The sequence below is a fragment of the Pelodiscus sinensis genome, chromosome 4, assembly GCF_049634645.1.
Source record: "Pelodiscus sinensis isolate JC-2024 chromosome 4, ASM4963464v1, whole genome shotgun sequence".
Taxonomy (NCBI): domain Eukaryota; kingdom Metazoa; phylum Chordata; order Testudines; family Trionychidae; genus Pelodiscus; species Pelodiscus sinensis.
The window spans coordinates 88,564,219-88,583,444 of NC_134714.1; the positions used below are offsets into that span (position 1 = coordinate 88,564,219).

Here is a 19,226-nt window from a genome sequence, read left to right on the forward strand (position 1 = left end):
ACAGACCCCACAGAGGAGCGCCTCGCAGTATAATTTTCAGATGCATAATTGTTTTATTTTGGATCTTTCAAAGCAGGGCAAGCCAAGGCAGTAACAGTGCTGCGCCCCTCAGATGTGCTGTGGCTGGCTGCTACTGCCCCCCCTGCCTTCTCCCCCATGCGGTTACCCGCAAGAAGCCACCGTGTGTGCCTCGCTCTGTGTGTGTGATGCTGTGTAATTTTATCCAGGCTGCACTCTGGGAGTTCACACAAGACTGATACCTTTGCCTCCCTGCTTTGTATCAATTGGTCGCAGATCAGGCTATTGTTGCAGGAAGCGTCTTTTATTTCTATGCTCCGTCGATCAACGAATCCCCCCCCCCCCCCCCCCCCGTCTTTTCCTGAAATTCAGTGGCGCTCTCTCTTTCTCTCTCTCATGCATTCAGTCTGTCTAGCTGGAGACCCAAGGAGAACTCTGATCACTGCAGCTCCATCTAATCCAAACAGCTGGGACTCCTCGGTGGCCCCGGCCCGTGTCTATTGATTTAAGTAGCGCTAAGACAGATAAAAGGGACAGATCGAGGCAGATACAATCTTGCCAATGCGTCACGAGTTGAGCCAGTGTGCGCTTTGCAACTGTGGAGGGCTGCTAGCAAGACTTCTTTGATGGGACCCCTGGTGTCATCTGCTCCAAGCCTTGCTCTCCCCAGCAGACTAAGCGCTGCGGCCATCATGCCACGATGGTTATAATCTGGATCTTGCTGCTGCTGAGTTTGTTGCGGGAATCTTGGTCCCAAGGGCTGGCCGCGGAGGTGCTCAAGGTACCTTCTTGTGCCAAAGGCCAGGCGTGTGACCTAAGGCTACGCAGAGATGCTGGGGGGCGCGGCGGGGTCTATGAGCATCTCGGGGGAGCGCCCAGGCTCAGGAAGCTCTACTGTGCCACTAAGTATCACCTCCAGATCCACCCCAATGGGAAAATCAACGGCAGCCTGGAGAAAAACAGCGTCTTCAGTAAGTACCATGCGTGCTTCTCCCCTGCCCATTTCCTCCTCTATTAGCTTTGCAGGGGGCTTCCAATTACCAGCTGAATTGTCCTTCAGGTCTAACCTTAGAAACCAAAGCGATGAACAAGCCTGGGGATATTTAGAGTGAAGTGACAGTGAAACAGACACACGGGGGGTGGGGGTGGGGGCAGATTTGGACACCTTTGCTCTCAGCAGTGCCTTGCTCCAGCGTCAATCCTAACTAAGGTGCTACTAGTGGGGGAGGAGGGGGCAGGGTTAAGGGAGCAGAATATGCCCCGTTATTATTAGGATGTTTGTATTCAGATTCAGCCGGATTTTGCCCTGGGTTTCTTTGCAGCCCCCATGTGCCCCTCCAGAAAGCAAGGAGTTCCGAAGTTGCTGAGAGCCGTTAGAGGAACAGCGCTTCTGCCCCGGAGTGTGGGTTTTGTTTGATCACACTGGGTCCATCTCTTTCCTCCCCCCTGCCCTTTTCGTACACAGTATTAGCCCGACTCCTTTCCCCACGGGCAAGGCACAGACGGGAGAAATCCAGATGGGGACCCAGAGCAGAATTATGGCTGAGATGAACCGGGGGCAGGTTCGGGTCCTCGGTTTTCTCCAGAATCGGTGCCCCTATTAAATGACTAGTTCAAGTTAAACCAACTTCCAGGATCCCCCTCAGGGAATTGCCCCCAGCTCGGACAGAAAGCAGCCGGGGCAATGGGCAATAAATCCACCCCCACCTCCGCTTTCTAAAAAAGTCAAACCAGCGTTGTTTCCCTCCCGTTGCCTCTGGTTTGGAGACAGGAGGGGGCCTATAGACCCAATCTCTCCCTCTCCCTCTTCTCTTGCAGCTCAGGTGTAAGATGCACCAACTTACGCCCCGAGCCCCCTTTTCTTTGGGCATCTTCTTTGCCTCCCCCCGCCCTCCGCTGAGTCCCTCAGGTCGCAGGAAGCAGCTTGTCGGGGGGAACGCACTCGCGGGGATCGAGCGGCTGCCTGCCCCCAGCTGTCACTCCGATCCGCCGCAGGCATCGCTCCTCACCTTCCCTTGCAAGGCTCCCGGCCACCCCGCCAGGACCAGGGCCAATGTCTGAGGAGCCTTTGGGCAGCCAATGGCTTTCAGATGAGCTCTCCCGCGTCCGGCTGTGGGCTGCCTCCCGGCCCCCACCCCCGGCTGTTGGGTTGTCTCCTCCTAGGGGGATGCGAGGTGGGAGAGGCTTTTACCCCGGAGGACCCTGCTGGCAACCAGCCGGAATTAAGCCGAAACGGGGTGTGCCAGGAGCAAAGGGCGCTGTGCCCACGACACGACGGGATTTTAGAACACCAGGCTGCACAGGCCAGCGCCCGGCGGTGCGAAGCAGCGGTTCGAACAGGACTTACCCGACTGGGTGGAGATTGAGGGCAGAGCAAGCGGTTAACTCAGCACAATAGGAAACAGCGCCTCCTCTAATGGGCAGGAGACAGGCCTGGCTTGAAACGCCAGGGATCTTACCATTTCGGCTTCTGTGGAGTTACAGAGAGCTTATGTAACCCGCACACTAGTGTGGTTCCCACTGGCTGTGTGGGTTACACTTGTAAACCAGAAGTGCCGAAGTGGGAGCTTCAGAAAGGAGACACACATTTGCAGGGGTATCACAACTCCCCCTTCAGCATCTTCCCTCACACAGTTCTGTCATGATTTGCCTCTTAGCATCTTTTGGCTGGGTGTAACCGCTTTGGGGGGCTGGGTTTCCCTCCCCCCCCCCCACACACACACTCTCTTGTTTAGTGCATTAGACCTGATCTTCTGTGGGCTGAAATATCTTCTTTTATTGTCATAGGGCAGGTCTACACAGCAGGGCTAAAGCTGAAATAAGCTATGCAACCTGAGCTACATTAATTACCAGGCTCATACGCACAAATTACTTTGGATGCCTGCATGCTTTTTTGGTAAATGTGGACTGCAAGGGTGTGAATGCACCCTCATGGTTCCCCAAGTAAGCAGAGAAATCAGCCCCAATCTTTGGCTGGCCAGAGCATAAGGGAGGGAGGCTTGGGCAGCATACTGCTCCTGCCCTCCCCCAACCATCCAGAGCATGCTTACTTGGGAGATCATGGGGAGTACATTCACACATCGCCCCTCCCCCATACAGTTCTGATTGTGTAGCTTAAGTCGAAATAGCTTAGTTTGGCTTTTGGCACTGTCTACACAGCAGGAAGTCTGAGGTGGAGAACTGTTCCTCTAACTTCCCTTACGCCTCATAAAATGAAGATTACAGGAGTCGGAGTAAGAAGTCCTCCAGCTCCACATTATGTTGAAATAACTGCTCATAGTGTAGACACAGACATATGTTATTTTGGAATAAAGTTAGTTATTTCAAATAACACTGCTGTGTAGATGTGCTCATACAGTCCTTGTTTCAAGCACTCCATCAACTTTCTGGATGACAAGTTCCTTTCATGACTCTGTATACATCTCTAAGAATCAGCCATCTTACTCCACTTTATGCTGGATACCTCAGAAAGAGCATTGTCCTGAAATGGGTACCTTTGTGACCAGTTTCAATAAGTCAAGTGCTCTGGTGTCCCAAGAAAAGCATTAAAGGGGATTTGAACTTTTTTATATATACATATAGGATTAGGTGAACCTGTAGTTCAACGTTTGGTCTTTCCTTCTCAAAATAATTAAATTTCAATCAAACAAGTAGGGATTTGCTGTCAGCTTCAAACACTTTCCTTCTAGTTATTTTATTTTTATTGTCTGATTTTGTTAGAGTCCTGTTTTGTGTACATGATTGCAGTATCTCTTCTTGCATGTGTTAGTGTAAGTGTGAACTCGTATTCTGGAGGTAAGTGGCTATTCAGATGTATTTCAGAAAGTTACATATGAAGGGGAACAGCCCATTTCTCTTCTGTTTCTTTTTCTAGGTATTCTAGAGATAACTGCAGTTGATGTTGGAGTTGTTGCCATCAAAGGTTTGTTCTCTGGCAGCTACCTGGCAATGAACAAAAGGGGCAGACTTTATGCTTCAGTAAGTTTCTCTTTGAGACTGGGGTACCTTAACTATTGTATTTAAATGTTCTATACGGGACAAGGGAGAGAGGAAGCACTGTTATCCTGAGTGGACAGGGTTTATCTACTATGCATAAACAGAAAAAAGATTAAATGCCATACCAGCTTTATCTTTGAGTTTGTTCTAGGAAATCAGTTACAGTTTGCAAAATGATTTAAGAGCCACAGAGGACTGGTGTTATAAAAGTGCTGCATATTCTAACTTTTCTGGATACCTCTACATCCAATGAGACAAAAATATTTTTTCTGGAAAAGGCTAATATTATCTTGTCAAGTTTTTGGGTTATATAGAATTAAGCATGAAAAATACATCAGAAGCGAGCCTCTGAAATATATCAATATCTATTCACAATGGCCCAAATTGTACATTTGACACCAGAAGTAGGGCAAAGTGTAAGATGGAACTTGAAAATTAGAAAATCCTTCACTGATGTCAATGGGAGTTTCTCTTTACAGAGTACAAAATTGGGCTCCATGCAAATGTAAGAAAACTAAAGCTGTTGCCAGAAAACAGAGCTATAGGGGGAAAAGCAACTACAAAAAGTCATAAGAAGGTGTAAATAGCACCTCAATCCATTAATTTACGTTTACTCTTTCTTCCAGACTTTTAGGGTGAAATCCAGGCTCCTGTCAAGTCAATAGGAGTTTGCCATTGACTTCAGTTTGGCCAGAATATCACTTCTGGTGTGTAAAATACCTCAGCTTAGTCACCTTTACATTCCCTTAGGTACCAGAAACTATTTACCAACATGTAACTTACACCACTTTATTATCCATCAACTTTGAATTTGGTCCAATGTCTTTGATTGTTCTCTGGCAACCTTGGCATTAAACTGTTATTATGTAGCAATGATACTGTACAAATTCTCAGGAATCCTGAAACATGAAAGCAGATTTTAAAAGAAAAAAAATGCAGGGTAAAATATAGTTACCTGAAACTTGCTTCCCACACCTAGTTATTATATGTAATTCTATTGATTGAGCAATATGATACCTTCTCAAGCTAGGAGAGGTTTTCCATGCACATATGGCATGCATAACTCAATCTTAAAAAGTGAGTTCTCAGCTAACCTAATATATTTATGTATTTCTATCACCTCCAAAGTATTTTCTGTTTGTTTTATAGGAATCTTTCTGTAGTGTCAAGAGGGACTTGAAAAAGGGGTGGTACATACAGATGATGGTCCTTTGTTTGAATAGTGGACTTCTGTCAAAAGTAGCTTCACCAAAGGAACACTGCTGAAGTGGAATGTACCTTTTGTTGGCTCTGTTATGTGGCACCAGAGACAGGGGCTATCCCTGTGCTCCCAACTAGACCTATTGACTGAGCATCCCTTTTCCAGAATGGTGTTCTTCCACCAGCTCAGAAAAGTAGTCCATCCCAAATGAACGATGGAGGTTAAAGTAAATTCTTACTTTACCTTGTTCAGATTAGATATTTTCCCCCAGGTCATTTAGGCTGAATTTAAATGCTGGTAACAGACTCCTAAGAAAAAAGGTTCACCTCTCATGAGGGAGAGAAGCAAGAGATGGGCCTAAGGCTATGTCTACACAGCAGCATTATTTCAGAATAACTGACATTATTCTGAAAGAACATAGTCTGCATCTACACAGCAAGTAGTTATTTCAACTTAATGTCAAAATAATGTCAAGCAGGAGGACTTCTGACACCTGTAACCCTCATTATATGAGGTATAAGGGAATTCAGAGGAAGTGACTTCCTGCTGTGTAGACAGCACCAAAAGCCGAAATAAGTTATTTCAACTTAAGTTACACAACTGGCATAGCTCAAGTTGCGTAGCTTATTTTGGCTTTAGCCCTGCTGTATAGACATCCCTTGAAAGACCTTCCCTCCTGGAACTCTCCCTTCAGTGCAAGAAAGAGGTTCAGGCCACTTTGTGGCTGCAGAAATTGGTCTCAGCTTCAGTTGGAGAGGAATCAGCTGCAAAAGGGTCCTTTGAATTATGAAAAATTGTCTTTGCTACTCCTGCTAATGTTCAAAACTTCTCCTCTGGAGGGGAAGGGACCAGAGTGGGAAAAGCTGTTCTGTTCTCAATTCTTTTGCATGGGGAAAATAACAGGCAACAATTCACACCAGGAGAGAATATACCATGGACTTGTTATACATGAGGAAATGTATTAGATTGAGTCACCGCCTCTGGACTATACACAAGTCTAGAGCCAGTCACTTGGGTGTGCACCATTAGTGTACTGAACCCCAAGGGTTCACACAGGCCCACAGTAGCAGGCCCATGTTTTCTGACTCCAACACCGGGCTTTCAGGTGTCAATGATTCCTGTCTCTTTCTGACTCCCAGCAGCAGGGGGCTGTTAGGGGTATTGTACTGTGCCCCTTCAGGCAGGGCACAATGCTCTCAGTTAGTATTTGCCATGACGGCAGGCAGCCTGTACCAAAACAGCATTCCAATTTATTAGTCAGTTGGCACACAGAATCTGAAAGTCCTTAGGCTACCAAAGAGAGACAAACCCTAAAATACAGGCATTCCCGATCAAGCCAATACAATCAGCCAGCTAAGCTGTTATGGACTTCCTTGCTGGTTCTGCCTCACTCCCTTTGCCCTTAGTCCCAGGTAAGAACTGTCAAGTCTCTCCATAAACCAACCCATATCCCCATTGTTCTATTATGCAATAACTATTCCACTAAAGCGGGGGGGGGGGGAATCTAAGGCCCAGGGGCTGGATGCAGCCCTTGACTTGCCTGGATCCAGCCCCCAAGCTCCCCTCCCCCAGTATTGGGGAGTCTGTGGTGGTGCTCCAGCCCTCCCACCATCACCCCCAGAAGCTGGAGCACACAAGGCTTTGGTATGTGAGGGGAATGTGGGGAGTGTCGTTCTGCTTCTCAGATGGGGACCACATCAGTGAGTGATTCTTTTTCTTTTCACATGTGTGAGGCCCCCAACTGGTTTTTCTATGGGTCAGCAGCCCTCAAACCCCCCCCCCCCCCCCAAATTCCCCACCCCTGAATTAGAGCTATTCTGGAATAACTCCCACTGTGGACACCCTAGTCAAAATAAAAGTGACTTTATTCTGAAGTAATAACTCTGTAAGGCCTGGTCTACACTACATGGGAAGGTCAAAGTAAGATATGCAACTCCAGCTACGTAAATTACGATCAACGTATCTGGAGTCGACATATCTTACATTGCGTTTCTGCACCATCCCATAGCAGGAGGCCGATGGGAGCAAATGCAGAAGTGCAGAAGGAAAACTGCCTATGCCTCCCATCAAGATGGTATCTGATAACCACATATATTTGTCTTTTACAACATTCCTGTGAGATAGGGCAGCGATAACAGTCCCATTTTACAGATGGGGAATAGATGCACAGAGAAACGTACAGCCAGATTTTTAAAGGCAGTTAGCTGTCTAAAGATGCAGCTGTCTAGTGGGATATTCAAAATGTCTAATGGGCACATATCTTCATCTTCAGGCACATAAATGCCTTTAAAAATGGCCTTTAATGACTTGTCCGAGGTCACATAAGAAGCCAGTGCAGGGGCAAGATACTGAACTCATTGCCTCATGTGGGAGTTCTCAAACCTCATTTTCATCCGAGGGACAAAACTGGGTGTCTCACATGAAAAGTGAGCATACATTAAAGTGAGCAGCAAGTATGGGGTTTGATGAAAATGAATTTGTCATGGTTATAGGAGGGGAATGGCATAAAGGAGCATGTTTGTCCCACGAAGGATGTGTGTGGGGAACAAGGTAGTGGAGACACCTTACTTAATCCCTCCCACTGATTAGGTTTTCTACCCCTATATTTATACTCAACTTGGTCATTCTAGTAATATCTACTGATCAATTATGTTTTGCATAAGATACTTATTATGCCAATATCTAGGATACATTTTGCTATGCCAAAATATTGCAAAAGCACGTAATAGTTTTTCATCTGTCTCTGGTATTTTTCTCTTATAAAAAATGGGATGTACTAGTTAGTACCAGGTTGTTTCTGGTCTTCTTGGCCTGGTCTTGCTGTCCTTTACAAGTTATGCATAATTGAGCAAGCACTTCTGACTCTCCCCCACCCTTTTTGGCTTTGCCTGCGTGCACCAGACTTGAGTCAGGCCTAGGGTTTGCTTTGTTAGCGATCCATACTTTGGACAAGGCCTAGTAATGCAGACATTGTTGTTCTGGTCAAGGGAGGGCCATCCAGGCTCCCCTACAAGAGATCATTCAGGATGAAGTTTATGCCCACCTTTTTAACCTCCAACCAGATATTGAGGAAGTTTAAAGGCAACCATTACTTAGGACTTAGATCACTGTAATAGTCCATAGGTGAATTGCATCTATCTATTAATATGCAGTTCATCGTCAAGATACACAATTTTGCCTCCTTAATGGTTTCAAAATGGTCATAGTAGGTAGACACCCAGGAAATTGAAATTATATTTTCAGTGTGCAGACATACAGTTATAGGTCTGTAAATGCAAGCACACTAATATTTTCCTCTTGGTTGGACAAACTGTAATGATACTCCTGAGTACTTATTCACCACTTTCCATCTTCAATGTGATTTTTCAGACATTAATTAATAAATCCTCATATCGCTATAGTTCCCATTTTCCAGATGGGAAATTGAACTCAAGAGATTAGGCAATTTGCCCAAATTAACACAGTGATTTAGTAACAATGCTGGGGCTAGAATTTAGAAAGTCTGTGTTCCCAGTTCCATGTTCAAGCCAATGTAAGGTTTTTCTTATTAATTTGCATTGCGGTAACACTTTGAAGTCAGTGATCAGGCCTGTGTCAGTGATCAGGCTCCACTGTGATGGAGTCATATACACATGCACAAAGGAACAGAGCATGTGATCCAAGTACCAGAAAAGAGAAAACAGGTGGATACAACAAACAGATCTAGGGGAGTACAAAGTAATAGTGAGGTGGTTTTGATTAGTGGTAAGTCAATAAAGATCATCTACAGAGGGAAATATCCATAGACACATATAGCAATTTTAAAAGTAACAGTTTGGATTACTGTCCCTTTATTTCAGATTAGTTTGTGAATTGTTAACAATTCTGATACTGTGGGACCTTGTTAATAGATGGAAAGGTAGATAGAGGCTGTTAGTCTTCTCTGAATCCCTTTTATACCACCTTTCTTTCATTCTAATCTTAGGTTGCTTCTTCTATATGATGCAGTCCTTAGTTTAATAACCAATGAAGCCCTCTGTACATCCTGTCCCTGCACTAGTCAGGATGCTGAACTATTGTCTGTGCTGTCTTTCTGGAGCTGATGGCTGTTGTATTTGCTTTACAGGAAACTTACAATGCAGAGTGTGAGTTCGTGGAAAGGATCCATGAGCTAGGGTACAACACTTATGCATCTCGCCTGCACCGGACAGTGCCCAATGGAGCCAACCCCAAACGCAAAGCCAGTGCCGAGAGACTATGGTACGTCTCCATCAATGGGAAAGGCCGACCAAGAAGGGGTTTTAAAACCCGCAGGACACAGAAATCCTCTCTCTTTCTGCCCAGGGTTCTGGATAACAAAGATCATGAAATGGTCCGCGTATTTCACACAAATGTTAAATCCAGAGAGAGTCTACTGAAACCTCCAAGTAAGAATCAGAGAAGAAGGAGAGGACACTAGTGGATTCTTTGGGGAGGCTGGGATGGGGACTGAAAGCAAACAAGAGTTTTTGAAGTGTGCCTAGAAAACAAACAGCAGTGATTGTATGATATAGAAACAGGGACATTTTTGATACACTGTGTATATCTATATATATATATTTGATGTCACATTAAACCTATTTACTTTTAGATATTTTAGAATTATTACTGTGGCAAAAACAAGGGACATAAATTGAGGCACATTCAAATGTAAATTAGATGGATGTAATAATTTTGTCAATGGCCTTTAACATTTTTCTTTTCCTTAATTTTATTTTTTTTAAACTTACTTTAAGATGTTCTCTTATTGGTGTATTCTCCCAGTGAACCATTCTCCACTCGGAACATTTTACACCTATCACCTGTTTCTTGAAAGAAAGCATAGCACTTTTTTAATCCTTTCAGCGGTTTTCCAGTACAGGATTACATTCAAGTTATAATGGAGTACAGAAATATCAGAACTGGTTTATTTTGTAATTTACCTGTATTTATTTTTACCTTTGTTTTGACAAAGTCAATATCATTCTTTTTATCTCCCTTGAAACTAACTTAACCTGAAATTGTAAGGTTACTTTGAATTTAAACATTTCAACAGTGCTCTATGTTGCTAAGGTGTTCTAGAATTTTTTTAAATTAAAACATGAGGTCATCTCATCTAGTTATTTAATGGATTTCTGTGACGCTTGATAAAGCATTAAGCTTTATTAATATAAAGTACTGGAAGATCACATAAACCAGTTTATTAAACATTGATCACTTGCCCACCGACACTTGATTACTTGTCCTGTTCTTTCCCTCTGGAGCACCTGGCATAGGCTACTATCAGAAGACAGGATAGTGGGCTAGATCAGGGGAGGGAAATAATTTTTGATGTGGGGTCCACTCCAAGATTTTGGTAAGTGGTCAAGGGCTGCACTTTCCTATGGAGGGTATTTGAGTCTGGGACAGAGGTTGGGTGCAGAAAGGAGCTCAGAGTAGCAGATTGGGGTGTAGGAGAGCATGTGGGATCTGAGAGCAAGTTTGGGTGAAGGAGGGGGTTCACAATGTGCAAAGCTTTTCCTCCTCCCCCAACACAGAGAGGCAGATGGAACAGCCAACTGCTCTGAGCCCTGGGGCTGCTCCCTGCCTGTGGATCCAGTGGGATGAGCTGTGGGTCAGATTGAAAGGTTTGGTGGGCCGGATCCAGCCCCTGGGCCATTTCTTGCCTGCCCCCCTGCGCTAGATGGATCTTTAGTCTGAGCCAGTGTGGCCATTCTTATGAATCTTATTCATTGCTTTAAGACTAAAATATTAGGAAATAGGAACTCAGGGTCTGCCACTGCTATCCCAATCTCCTACTTGAAGTCAATAACTCAACTGGAAGTTGTATCTTGGGAAAATTAGCCTTCAGGAGAGGACCCTTGATCAAACATTCTCTTTGGGTTGTGTTTTATATATATATATATAAAAAATCTTAGTTCTGGGACTTAATACATTTTAACCTACAGAGAAAAGAAAAAAAAAGATTTGGTTATGATAAAACAGATTCAAGATGGTTTTTTCTATTATTAATTATTATTATTTTAAATGCTTGCTTTTAAATAGAGAGAGAACCAAGTTGCAAAGTTCAAATCCAGATCTGGATCAGTGAGCTTAGACTTTTTTGGTTCAATGCCTTATAGAAATGGGGTCAGTTGCAATTTTTTATTTGAATCCAGAAGCAAACTTTTGCTAAGTTAAGAGTGTGTGTGTGTGTGTCATCCTATTCTGAATGTGTATCTAGTTTTGAAAAGTGGAACTTAACATTCAGTTTATGTGATCATATTAACAGAGCAATATCTGATTTAGAAGTGGTATACATAGACACTCATCATATCAATCAGTATGTTAGTATGAGAGTCAAGGTGATCAGCACCTTGGCAAATCAAGTCCACATATAGCACAGCTAAGTGCAAAAGAGGCTGCAATGGATGCAGGACAGGCAGTAAAGCAGATTCAGCTATGATGTGTGCTTTCAAGGGCTCCTCTCTATGGTCATGTCTCACTGCCTCCCCCCTAACGTAGTGGGCACATGCTTTCTCGTGCTCTGGCTGCCCTTGAATTTGTTGTAATTATCTCTTTGGAATCAAATTCTACTCTTAATTACATCTGTGCAATCCTGAGTGAAGTCAGCAGACAGAAAACACATTTAAAGAATATGCCCCATTTATGTGGCAATTCAATTCACCACCATAAACATCAGTGTATCAACTATAATTTCTTTGTGCCCATATAACTCCTGAGGGCAATGAGGGCTTTTCCCTTATTTCCAATTGGAATTGGATTGTTCCCTTTGAGAATAGTCTTGCAGCAATGTTCTAGAGTGATGACGCACAGTTCAGGGGACAATGGGGATTTCAAAAAAATGGATGCAATAGGGAGTAAAGGAGGGTACCAGAGTAAAATTGTTAATTTTCTACCATTATCAAGGCCTGTAGGCTTTTGGATATTGGGCCAGTGGTGTTGCTATCAATTTCCATGTGTCACTAGATCAGAACCTTGCCTATAACTTTGAGGACATTCTAGTCAAGCTCATTCCTTGCAGCCGGGCAAAGCAAAAAGGCAAGCAGAGAGAATTAGACAACAGATATACTGACTCCTTAGAGAAATGTGTACTCATGAAATTTTGCTGTGCCACAAGACTATGAGCATAACACAACTGAAGAGCTTTAGTAAGGCTGCAATTTCTTCTTTAATGCTACATATTTACTTCCTTTTCTATTATGGAGGGTTTGTATTCTTCTTTTCCGTATTTTCACTGGCAAAATGCTTTCCATATGAAAAAAAAAGTACTGAACTCAGACCTTTATTTTAAGCTATTTTAAATAGGCCTTTGAAGCTTTCAGCAGAGCTCAAGTTCAGATGTCTCCAGTTTCCTTTCAGAAGGTTTGAAGGATTTGGGAAGGTGAACAAGCAGATCTATAATTAAAGAACAGTTGATGGTAACTGTCCCGCTTTGTTAGCATTCTCAAGCCACCTCCAAATTTAGATAGTTAAAGAAAACTCTGTCCCGTTTTAGTTCTGCAATAGTTCAGATGCCACCGTTGCATAGCAGAAGAGGAGCCTTTCTGAAACCCAAAGAATATCCCCTTTCTGGATGCAGACCACAAAAAGAAATGCAGTGATATTCATAATCTTCCCTTTATAAAAATACTTCTGTACTAATCCCAAACACATCACTATTACTGTTGTAATCTGTACTTTTTTGGGAACAAGGGTTTGTTTGTGGAATTCCCACAGCGGGAAGCGGGGAAGGTAGTTACACAAATCTTGATGCTGCGTGTAGAGGTAAACAGCGAACTGCAATATACTTTGCAAATCATATCAAACATATAGAATTGGATGGAAAAAATAAATGTTCTGGACAAGAAGTTATCGATCATTTAGAGCAAGGAAAAAATGATCATGTGTGTGCTCGGAAGAGTTAAGTTCCCTAGTTTACACCATACTGATCAGTCACTGGTCAGGAAAAGGGAAATTAGAGACGTGCCTAATACTGTATTTCAAAGGGGAATAAATGTGAATACAGGGAATAGACTTTCTAAATCTATGTTTTAATGCTCAATTATTTAATGCAATTGTAAGTAGAGAACACTCAGGCCAGCAACCCAGCTAAATCTCTTAATCTGAAATGTGTAGAGGGTAATTATGTGATGCTGGATGAATTCAAAGAAACTTTGAGATAGATCTTTTTAAAAGCAGCAGCCACCAGAGAGATGAATGCATTGCCCTGCCTTTCAATAGAGGACTCCGGAGGGCTGTACGTATAGTGCATACAAACTGGAACAGACCCCCTTCAAAGCATTGGGCCACGGGGATTGTATACACCTCAGAGAATCAGACTATAAAAGGTCCTCATGCGGTAGCTTTTTCTTTAAAAAAAAAGCCACTGCCAACCACATGTCAGGCCAAGACCCTGATCTATTATCCTGCATTTTACTGCCATTAGTCCCTATGTTAAAATTGTTATTACAAAAACATCAGTATCATGCAATAAATGAGAAACAGGGATACAAACAGGAGAGGTATCATGTAGCCCTCATGCTTCTACTCTCTTCTCTGTCACAGAGAGATGCTAGTGATAGCATGCCAAAGGTCTGAAAAACATAGCTAATTAGAGAAATTTTGGCAGGGCCATATGCAGTTCCAACAAAACTGAAATTCTTCCCTCAAATCAGGCTGATTTTGTCAGAATTTCATAGGAAGAAAACTAGGGAGACTGGCAACATCAACATGTCCTGCTTCCATATTTCTGGAATAAAATGTTTCAAGTTGGTTTTGAAATGACTGTTTTGGTTGAGAATGGTTTTCAATTTGCATTACACTATAATGTAAAATTATAAGTGTTTACATTAATTTTAAAAATTTAAACTAGCATTGAAACATTTTGATCTACCTGCAGAGAAAACCTGGAGTTTTTCTTGATGGAGAATTTCAATTTTTTCAGTTTTCATTGCCATTCAAAATCTTGAAATTCTTCATAAAAATTCCTCAGAGCTCTACTGGAAAAAACATCGAAAATAGGTAAGAGCTCTTCTTTCCCTTTTAAGTTCCTGCTGAAAAATGGCAATGGCATATTACTTTCTGAAGTCAGATATGAGCTAGAAGGAAAGAATTCTGCTAGGGTTCTCAGAGATGGTTATGCTATATAGGTGGTATATATATTACTTAGTGCAGCATAGTGAGAATACAGTAATGTATACATGGCTTACATTACTCAGTCCATGGTGTACAGCAAGCATGTGCTACTCAGACAATGGAAGCAATCTGAAAATTATTCTTGAATTTTTAGACATTTCTTAATGGCAATGCAGTTCTAAAACTCCAGCAGTAGAAACAGAGTTTATTTGCGTCCCGCAGTCTGTCTGCTTAGTGAGTCTGATATCCATATTCAGTAGTACACATGCAGGCAGGGCAGCAAAGGAAACCCTCTGGATCAAATTAACCAATTCCTTTTCCCTCTAATGAAAAACATATTGTTTCCATAGCTGTATGGTGAATGGCTTCAAAATAATTATTAGGGGAATATAGTGGCACTAAGATCCTCACGGGAGGGTCCAGCAAGGCAACACAGTGTTCCTAGGAATGGATTAATGTCTTTATGCCCCATGAGTCCTTGAACAAAGGAAATTTCCTCACTTAGTCCAGTTGTTCTAAACAGTACCTTTGAGGCCAGATCCTGCTCCTCTAGATGTGAAGAGGAAAAGCTCCCTATGACATAAATGAGAAAGGATCAGGCCATGTGTCATTATTTTTGACTTATTACTTAAATTGGAGGTACAAATTAGGTGTTAGTCTGAGAATATAGTGCACATTCAAATAAACATGCACCACAAAAAAGCACCACGTGAAAATCCTTCAGTTATTACTACATATAGACCTGATCTCTTTCTGCTGCTCTTTCCCATTCTCTGCTTATTTACAACCTTTCATGACCCTCTTCTGTGCTGCTGTAAGAGTCTTCTCCGCAGATTTTGTTATTTTGAACAGACTTTGTCCCTCTTGCTGCTACATTAGCTTTCCATGTGGGTATAGAACACTCCTGAAAAAAACTTTTTTCCTCTTTCACCTGTGACTCATTTCTCTCCTCAGCCCTTATTTTGCATTATCTTTTAAATTGTGTTACTAAATCTTAGAGAGAATTTCTAACATACAAACTAAAAAATAATTCACTGACTCTTTTGGAAGTGACAGACCATATCTAAAGATTGACTGCTAGAAAATGCCATGCTTTAGCCATTAAAAATTTTAGGAATACATTTCTATGGCAAAATTCCAATTATTGAATTTTTTAACTCTGTTTAGACATAGTGCACAATCCTCTAAATTTACACACAAGTCTGCCTTTCCAGGGATATTGCTTTGAAATTTCTTTTTTTGTAAGATCTGACAAGCTATGAATGCAGCAGAATTTGGACCTTATTATAACCTCTACTTCTCATATATTTGCAGCTCACTGGCCAGGAAAGGAACCTGCATAAGTAGATGAAATTGAAGTTTCTATGTAGTAGGCATTCTATTTACTGAAAAGCACCGCTTTAAGAGCCAAATATAAAAACAACAGGGCTTCCCTCAGTCAAAGTAATAGTATAAGGTAGAGCTTATTTCAGCCAAAGCAAAGGTATCAAGTATAGTTTACAGCAACCACATATTTGACCCTCCTCCCACCTTATTCCCTGACTCAATCCCCCAGGTCTTTCTAGCACATTTCTCTTATAGAGTAGGGTGTGGGGTGGGGAGGAGGGTTAATTAATTCCCCACAGCTGTCCCAGCCATGCTACCCTGCAAATCCCTGCACTCAAGAAAAGCAGCTGTGGTCTTTCCTCTAGCTACAAATTAACCCCTTCCTTGGTTGCTTCCTTGCTAATCTCTGAATAGGGTTCAATCAAATTTGATTCTGAACTTCATATCTCTAAAACGAGTCAAATGAAACCCAAGATCCAAACACTTCTCAATGTAGAAGTTTGAAATCAAATCTGAATTTTCCCAAATTTCAAGAAACTCAGTGTTGTAACTTGGGAAACTGAGATCTGAATTTAGATCCCAGTTTTTGGTTAAGAGCCTTCTCTGTTTATCAATATGATTATGCTACAACAATTAAATTACCTGAGTAGGAATTTGGCCAAAATACCAGATTTAATTATCCTAAATAGTCAGGGCCATAGAGTTTCATGTTTCATTCACACTAAAAGTGTGCTTTGGAACGAGACAGGAGCCCAGGAGAAACAGTTTAGCCTGGAGGCTGATACAATTCAATTGTATCTGAATACAATTCAGATTGCATACACGACCCACTGAGGTACAACTCAAATTTATGTTAATAGGGACTGGCCGAGGGTGCTCCTTTTAAACACTAAAGCTGCATCTAGACTGACATGATTTTGCGAAAATACTTTTAACAGAAAAGTTTTTCAGTTAAAAGTATTTGCGCAAGAGAGCGTCTATACTGGCATGTGCCTTTTGCGCAAAAGCATCTGTGCCAGTGTAGACGCTCTCTTGCGGAAGAAAGCTCCGATGGCCATTTTAGCCATCGGGCTTTCTTGCGCAAGAAATTAACTTGTCTGTCTACACTGGCCGTCATGCGCAAGAATACTTGCGCAAGAGGGCTTATCCCTGAGCGGGCATGTCGGAGTATTTGCGCAAGAACCACTGATTTTGTACAGTACAAAGTCAGTGTTCTTGCGCAAATACTCGCAGCCAGTCTAGACAGGCGGCAAGATTTTGCCAGTCTAGATACAGCCTAAGACATTGTTGATACCATCCCAATTATTAAGAATAATAGAGCATCCTCAATAAAAAGTATGTGTCAGGATGCTTGTGAAATGTATACGGTCATTGTTTTGCCTGGGATAGTTACCGATAAACATTGAATGTAACTTTAGTCTCGCTCTGTAAAAGGAAATAGATGTGAGAAATCCCATATTGGAACAGCAGCACCTACGCATAATTTCACCATTACTGCTTTGGAGGAGGCAAAAATCTCTGTAGCACTGGTCCAAAGTGAAGGAATAACTCTTGCTGCAGCATTATTGTATGGGGAACCCTTCAAGGGGTGAAAGTAACTTAAAGGACTTACCAGTATGTAGGGCAACTGGGGTCCTGGACAAGGAGGGTGCGGTGGCTCTAGGCCCCTGGAAGGAACAGGACCTTGGGAGGAAGAATTGAAGGTTAAACTCCCCTCATTGACCCTTCAGTACTATCATGGTGATGGCAGCTGGGAGCCACAGGGCTCTGGCAGCAATTTGAGGGGCCCAGGGCTCTGACTGTCACTGCCACACTAGTGGCAGGAGCTGGGGCAGCAGCTTCTTCCTCCCCTTCCTCCTTCAGCGGCCCTACTGGTAAGGTCCTTGAAGCACTGCTGCAGCAGCACTTTAATGTCGGCTGTGTATGGGGCAGTACTGTCAGCCATTTCTCACCCACTTTCACCTCAGGGCCCTACCAAATTCACAACCATGAAAAATGCATCATGGACCATGAAATCTGATCTCTCCTCTCCATGAAATTGCATCTTTTGCATGCTTTTCCCCTATACCAATTTCAGGAGGGAGACCAGATTTTCTCAAATTGGGGTTCTTGACCCAAAAGGGAGTTGCAGGGGGAGGTGAGGTTGTAAGACTATTTGCAGGGGATCATGGTATTGCAACCCTTACTTCTGTTCTTACTTGAGAGCTGGGTGGCCAGAGAGTAGTGGCACAGCCTTGAAGGCCTTACCTTGCCAGCAGCAGCTCAGAATCAAGGGTGACAGAACCATACCATGTCATCCTTCCTTCTGTGATTCTGGCTGCAGCACTTCCTTCAGAGCTGGGCTCCCAGCCAGCAGCTACCCAGCTCTGAAGGCAACATCACTGTTTGCAGCAGCACAGGAGTAAGATAACATTACTGCAACCCTCCCCAACAATAACTTTGCTACCCCCCCCAACTCCTTTTTGAGTCAGGACCCTACAATTATGACACATGACATTTTGGATTTAAATACTAAAATAATGAAATTTACTATTTAAAAAATCCTATGACACTGAAATTTACCAAAATAGACTGTGAGCTTCATAGGGTTCTATATAAATGTGATGTTCCAACTTTAAAGAGAAATTGGAAAGAAGGAATAATTTTGATTTCAACTTGAATTTTGGAGCAAATCTGTTTTGGGGTTTTTTTGTGAAGGAAAGGGGCAAAGGAAGACATTTTCTGGAAAAGCAATGAAGCATTTGAAACAATCAGAAAATGAATTGTTGAAAGGGTTGCAGGACAGCTGTGAAACCATGTGCTGCTTTTCTTAACAGCAGTGATAGTACATAAGAACGTCCATACTGGGTCTGAGCAAAGGTCCATCTAGCCCAGTATCCTGTCTGCCAACAGTGGCCAATGTCAGATGCCCCAGAGGGAGGAAACACAACAGGTAATCATCACAGTACCTCTCACGTGGAGAGGGATCATATCATAACTTCTATGATAGTAAAGCAGACTAAAACAAATCCTAGAAGGTGAATATGGGGATAAGCTTTTTAAAAATCTTTGCAAGATAAACAATAAGAAAAATGTCTGAGTTGGAAATTTGACATGAATCTCAACTTTTTATACAGCACAGAAATTATGTGAGTTTTTGGTATGGCACTAGTCCACTACATAAAATCCCCTAACAAAACAAATCAGGGGAAAGAGATAGAAAATACAAACCAGTGATGGTGGTGATGGCTGGCACCAGTCTTGTTAGTCCAAGATAGCAAAGTAAACAAATCCCTTCTTCTTGATTAGCCATCAGTAATTCTGGAGCTGATTACAAAATGTCAATGAAAACAATTTCAATGAAAAACAACAAAAATGCATTTTTGAAAATTTCCACACTCCCCTTCCCCAGTTCCCATACATTATTTTCTGATCAGATCTAAATTAGTTCTTTTGTGCATGTATGTGTGTCTTTTACCCCTCCTCCCAGCTCTTCACCATGTGATTATATTCTATAAACCTACCCCTCCCCCAACACACAAATCTCCCTCTCTCCACTTTTCTTCTGCCATAACATGAAGCATGGATAATC

General features: G+C 42.6%; 1 protein-coding gene and 1 long non-coding RNA gene across 7 annotated transcripts in view; one reads left to right on the forward strand and one right to left on the reverse strand.

Annotated features, from left to right (window-relative positions):
• The first annotated feature begins 352 nt into the window (after positions 1 to 352).
• Positions 353 to 14,088, forward strand: FGF3 (fibroblast growth factor 3). The gene is made up of 3 exons (XM_006111464.4): positions 353 to 989; positions 3,893 to 3,996; positions 9,321 to 14,088. Exons 1-3 carry the CDS (start codon positions 719 to 721, stop codon positions 9,651 to 9,653), a joined length of 708 nt encoding a protein of 235 aa, XP_006111526.1. The 5' UTR covers positions 353 to 718; the 3' UTR covers positions 9,654 to 14,088.
• LOC142829170 (uncharacterized) overlaps positions 833 to 19,226 on the reverse strand; it is a 94,099-nt gene continuing 75,705 nt past the window's right edge. For 4 of the 6 annotated variants that reach the window (XR_012903555.1, XR_012903556.1, XR_012903554.1 and 1 more), the window contains exons 5-9: positions 18,866 to 18,961; positions 17,268 to 17,338; positions 14,088 to 14,902; positions 2,366 to 2,488; positions 833 to 967 (exon numbers count right to left, since the gene is read on the reverse strand). This is a non-coding gene — a long non-coding RNA (uncharacterized LOC142829170). The remainder of the gene's footprint in view (positions 968 to 2,365; positions 2,489 to 14,087; positions 14,903 to 17,267; positions 17,339 to 18,865; positions 18,962 to 19,226) is intronic. The other 2 variants (XR_012903553.1, XR_012903552.1) reach the window with 2 other exon arrangements.

Bases quoted from the DNA above. Each gene is read 5' to 3' on its own strand.
- FGF3 (XM_006111464.4), top strand. From the start codon at position 719: ATGGTTATAATCTGGATCTTGCTGCTGCTGAGTTTGTTGCGGGAATCT. The intron at 990-3,892 runs GTAAGTACCATG...TTCTTTTTCTAG, and splicing joins GGAGAAAAACAGCGTCTTCA to GTATTCTAGAGATAACTGCA. The intron at 3,997-9,320 runs GTAAGTTTCTCT...TTTGCTTTACAG, and splicing joins GGGGCAGACTTTATGCTTCA to GAAACTTACAATGCAGAGTG.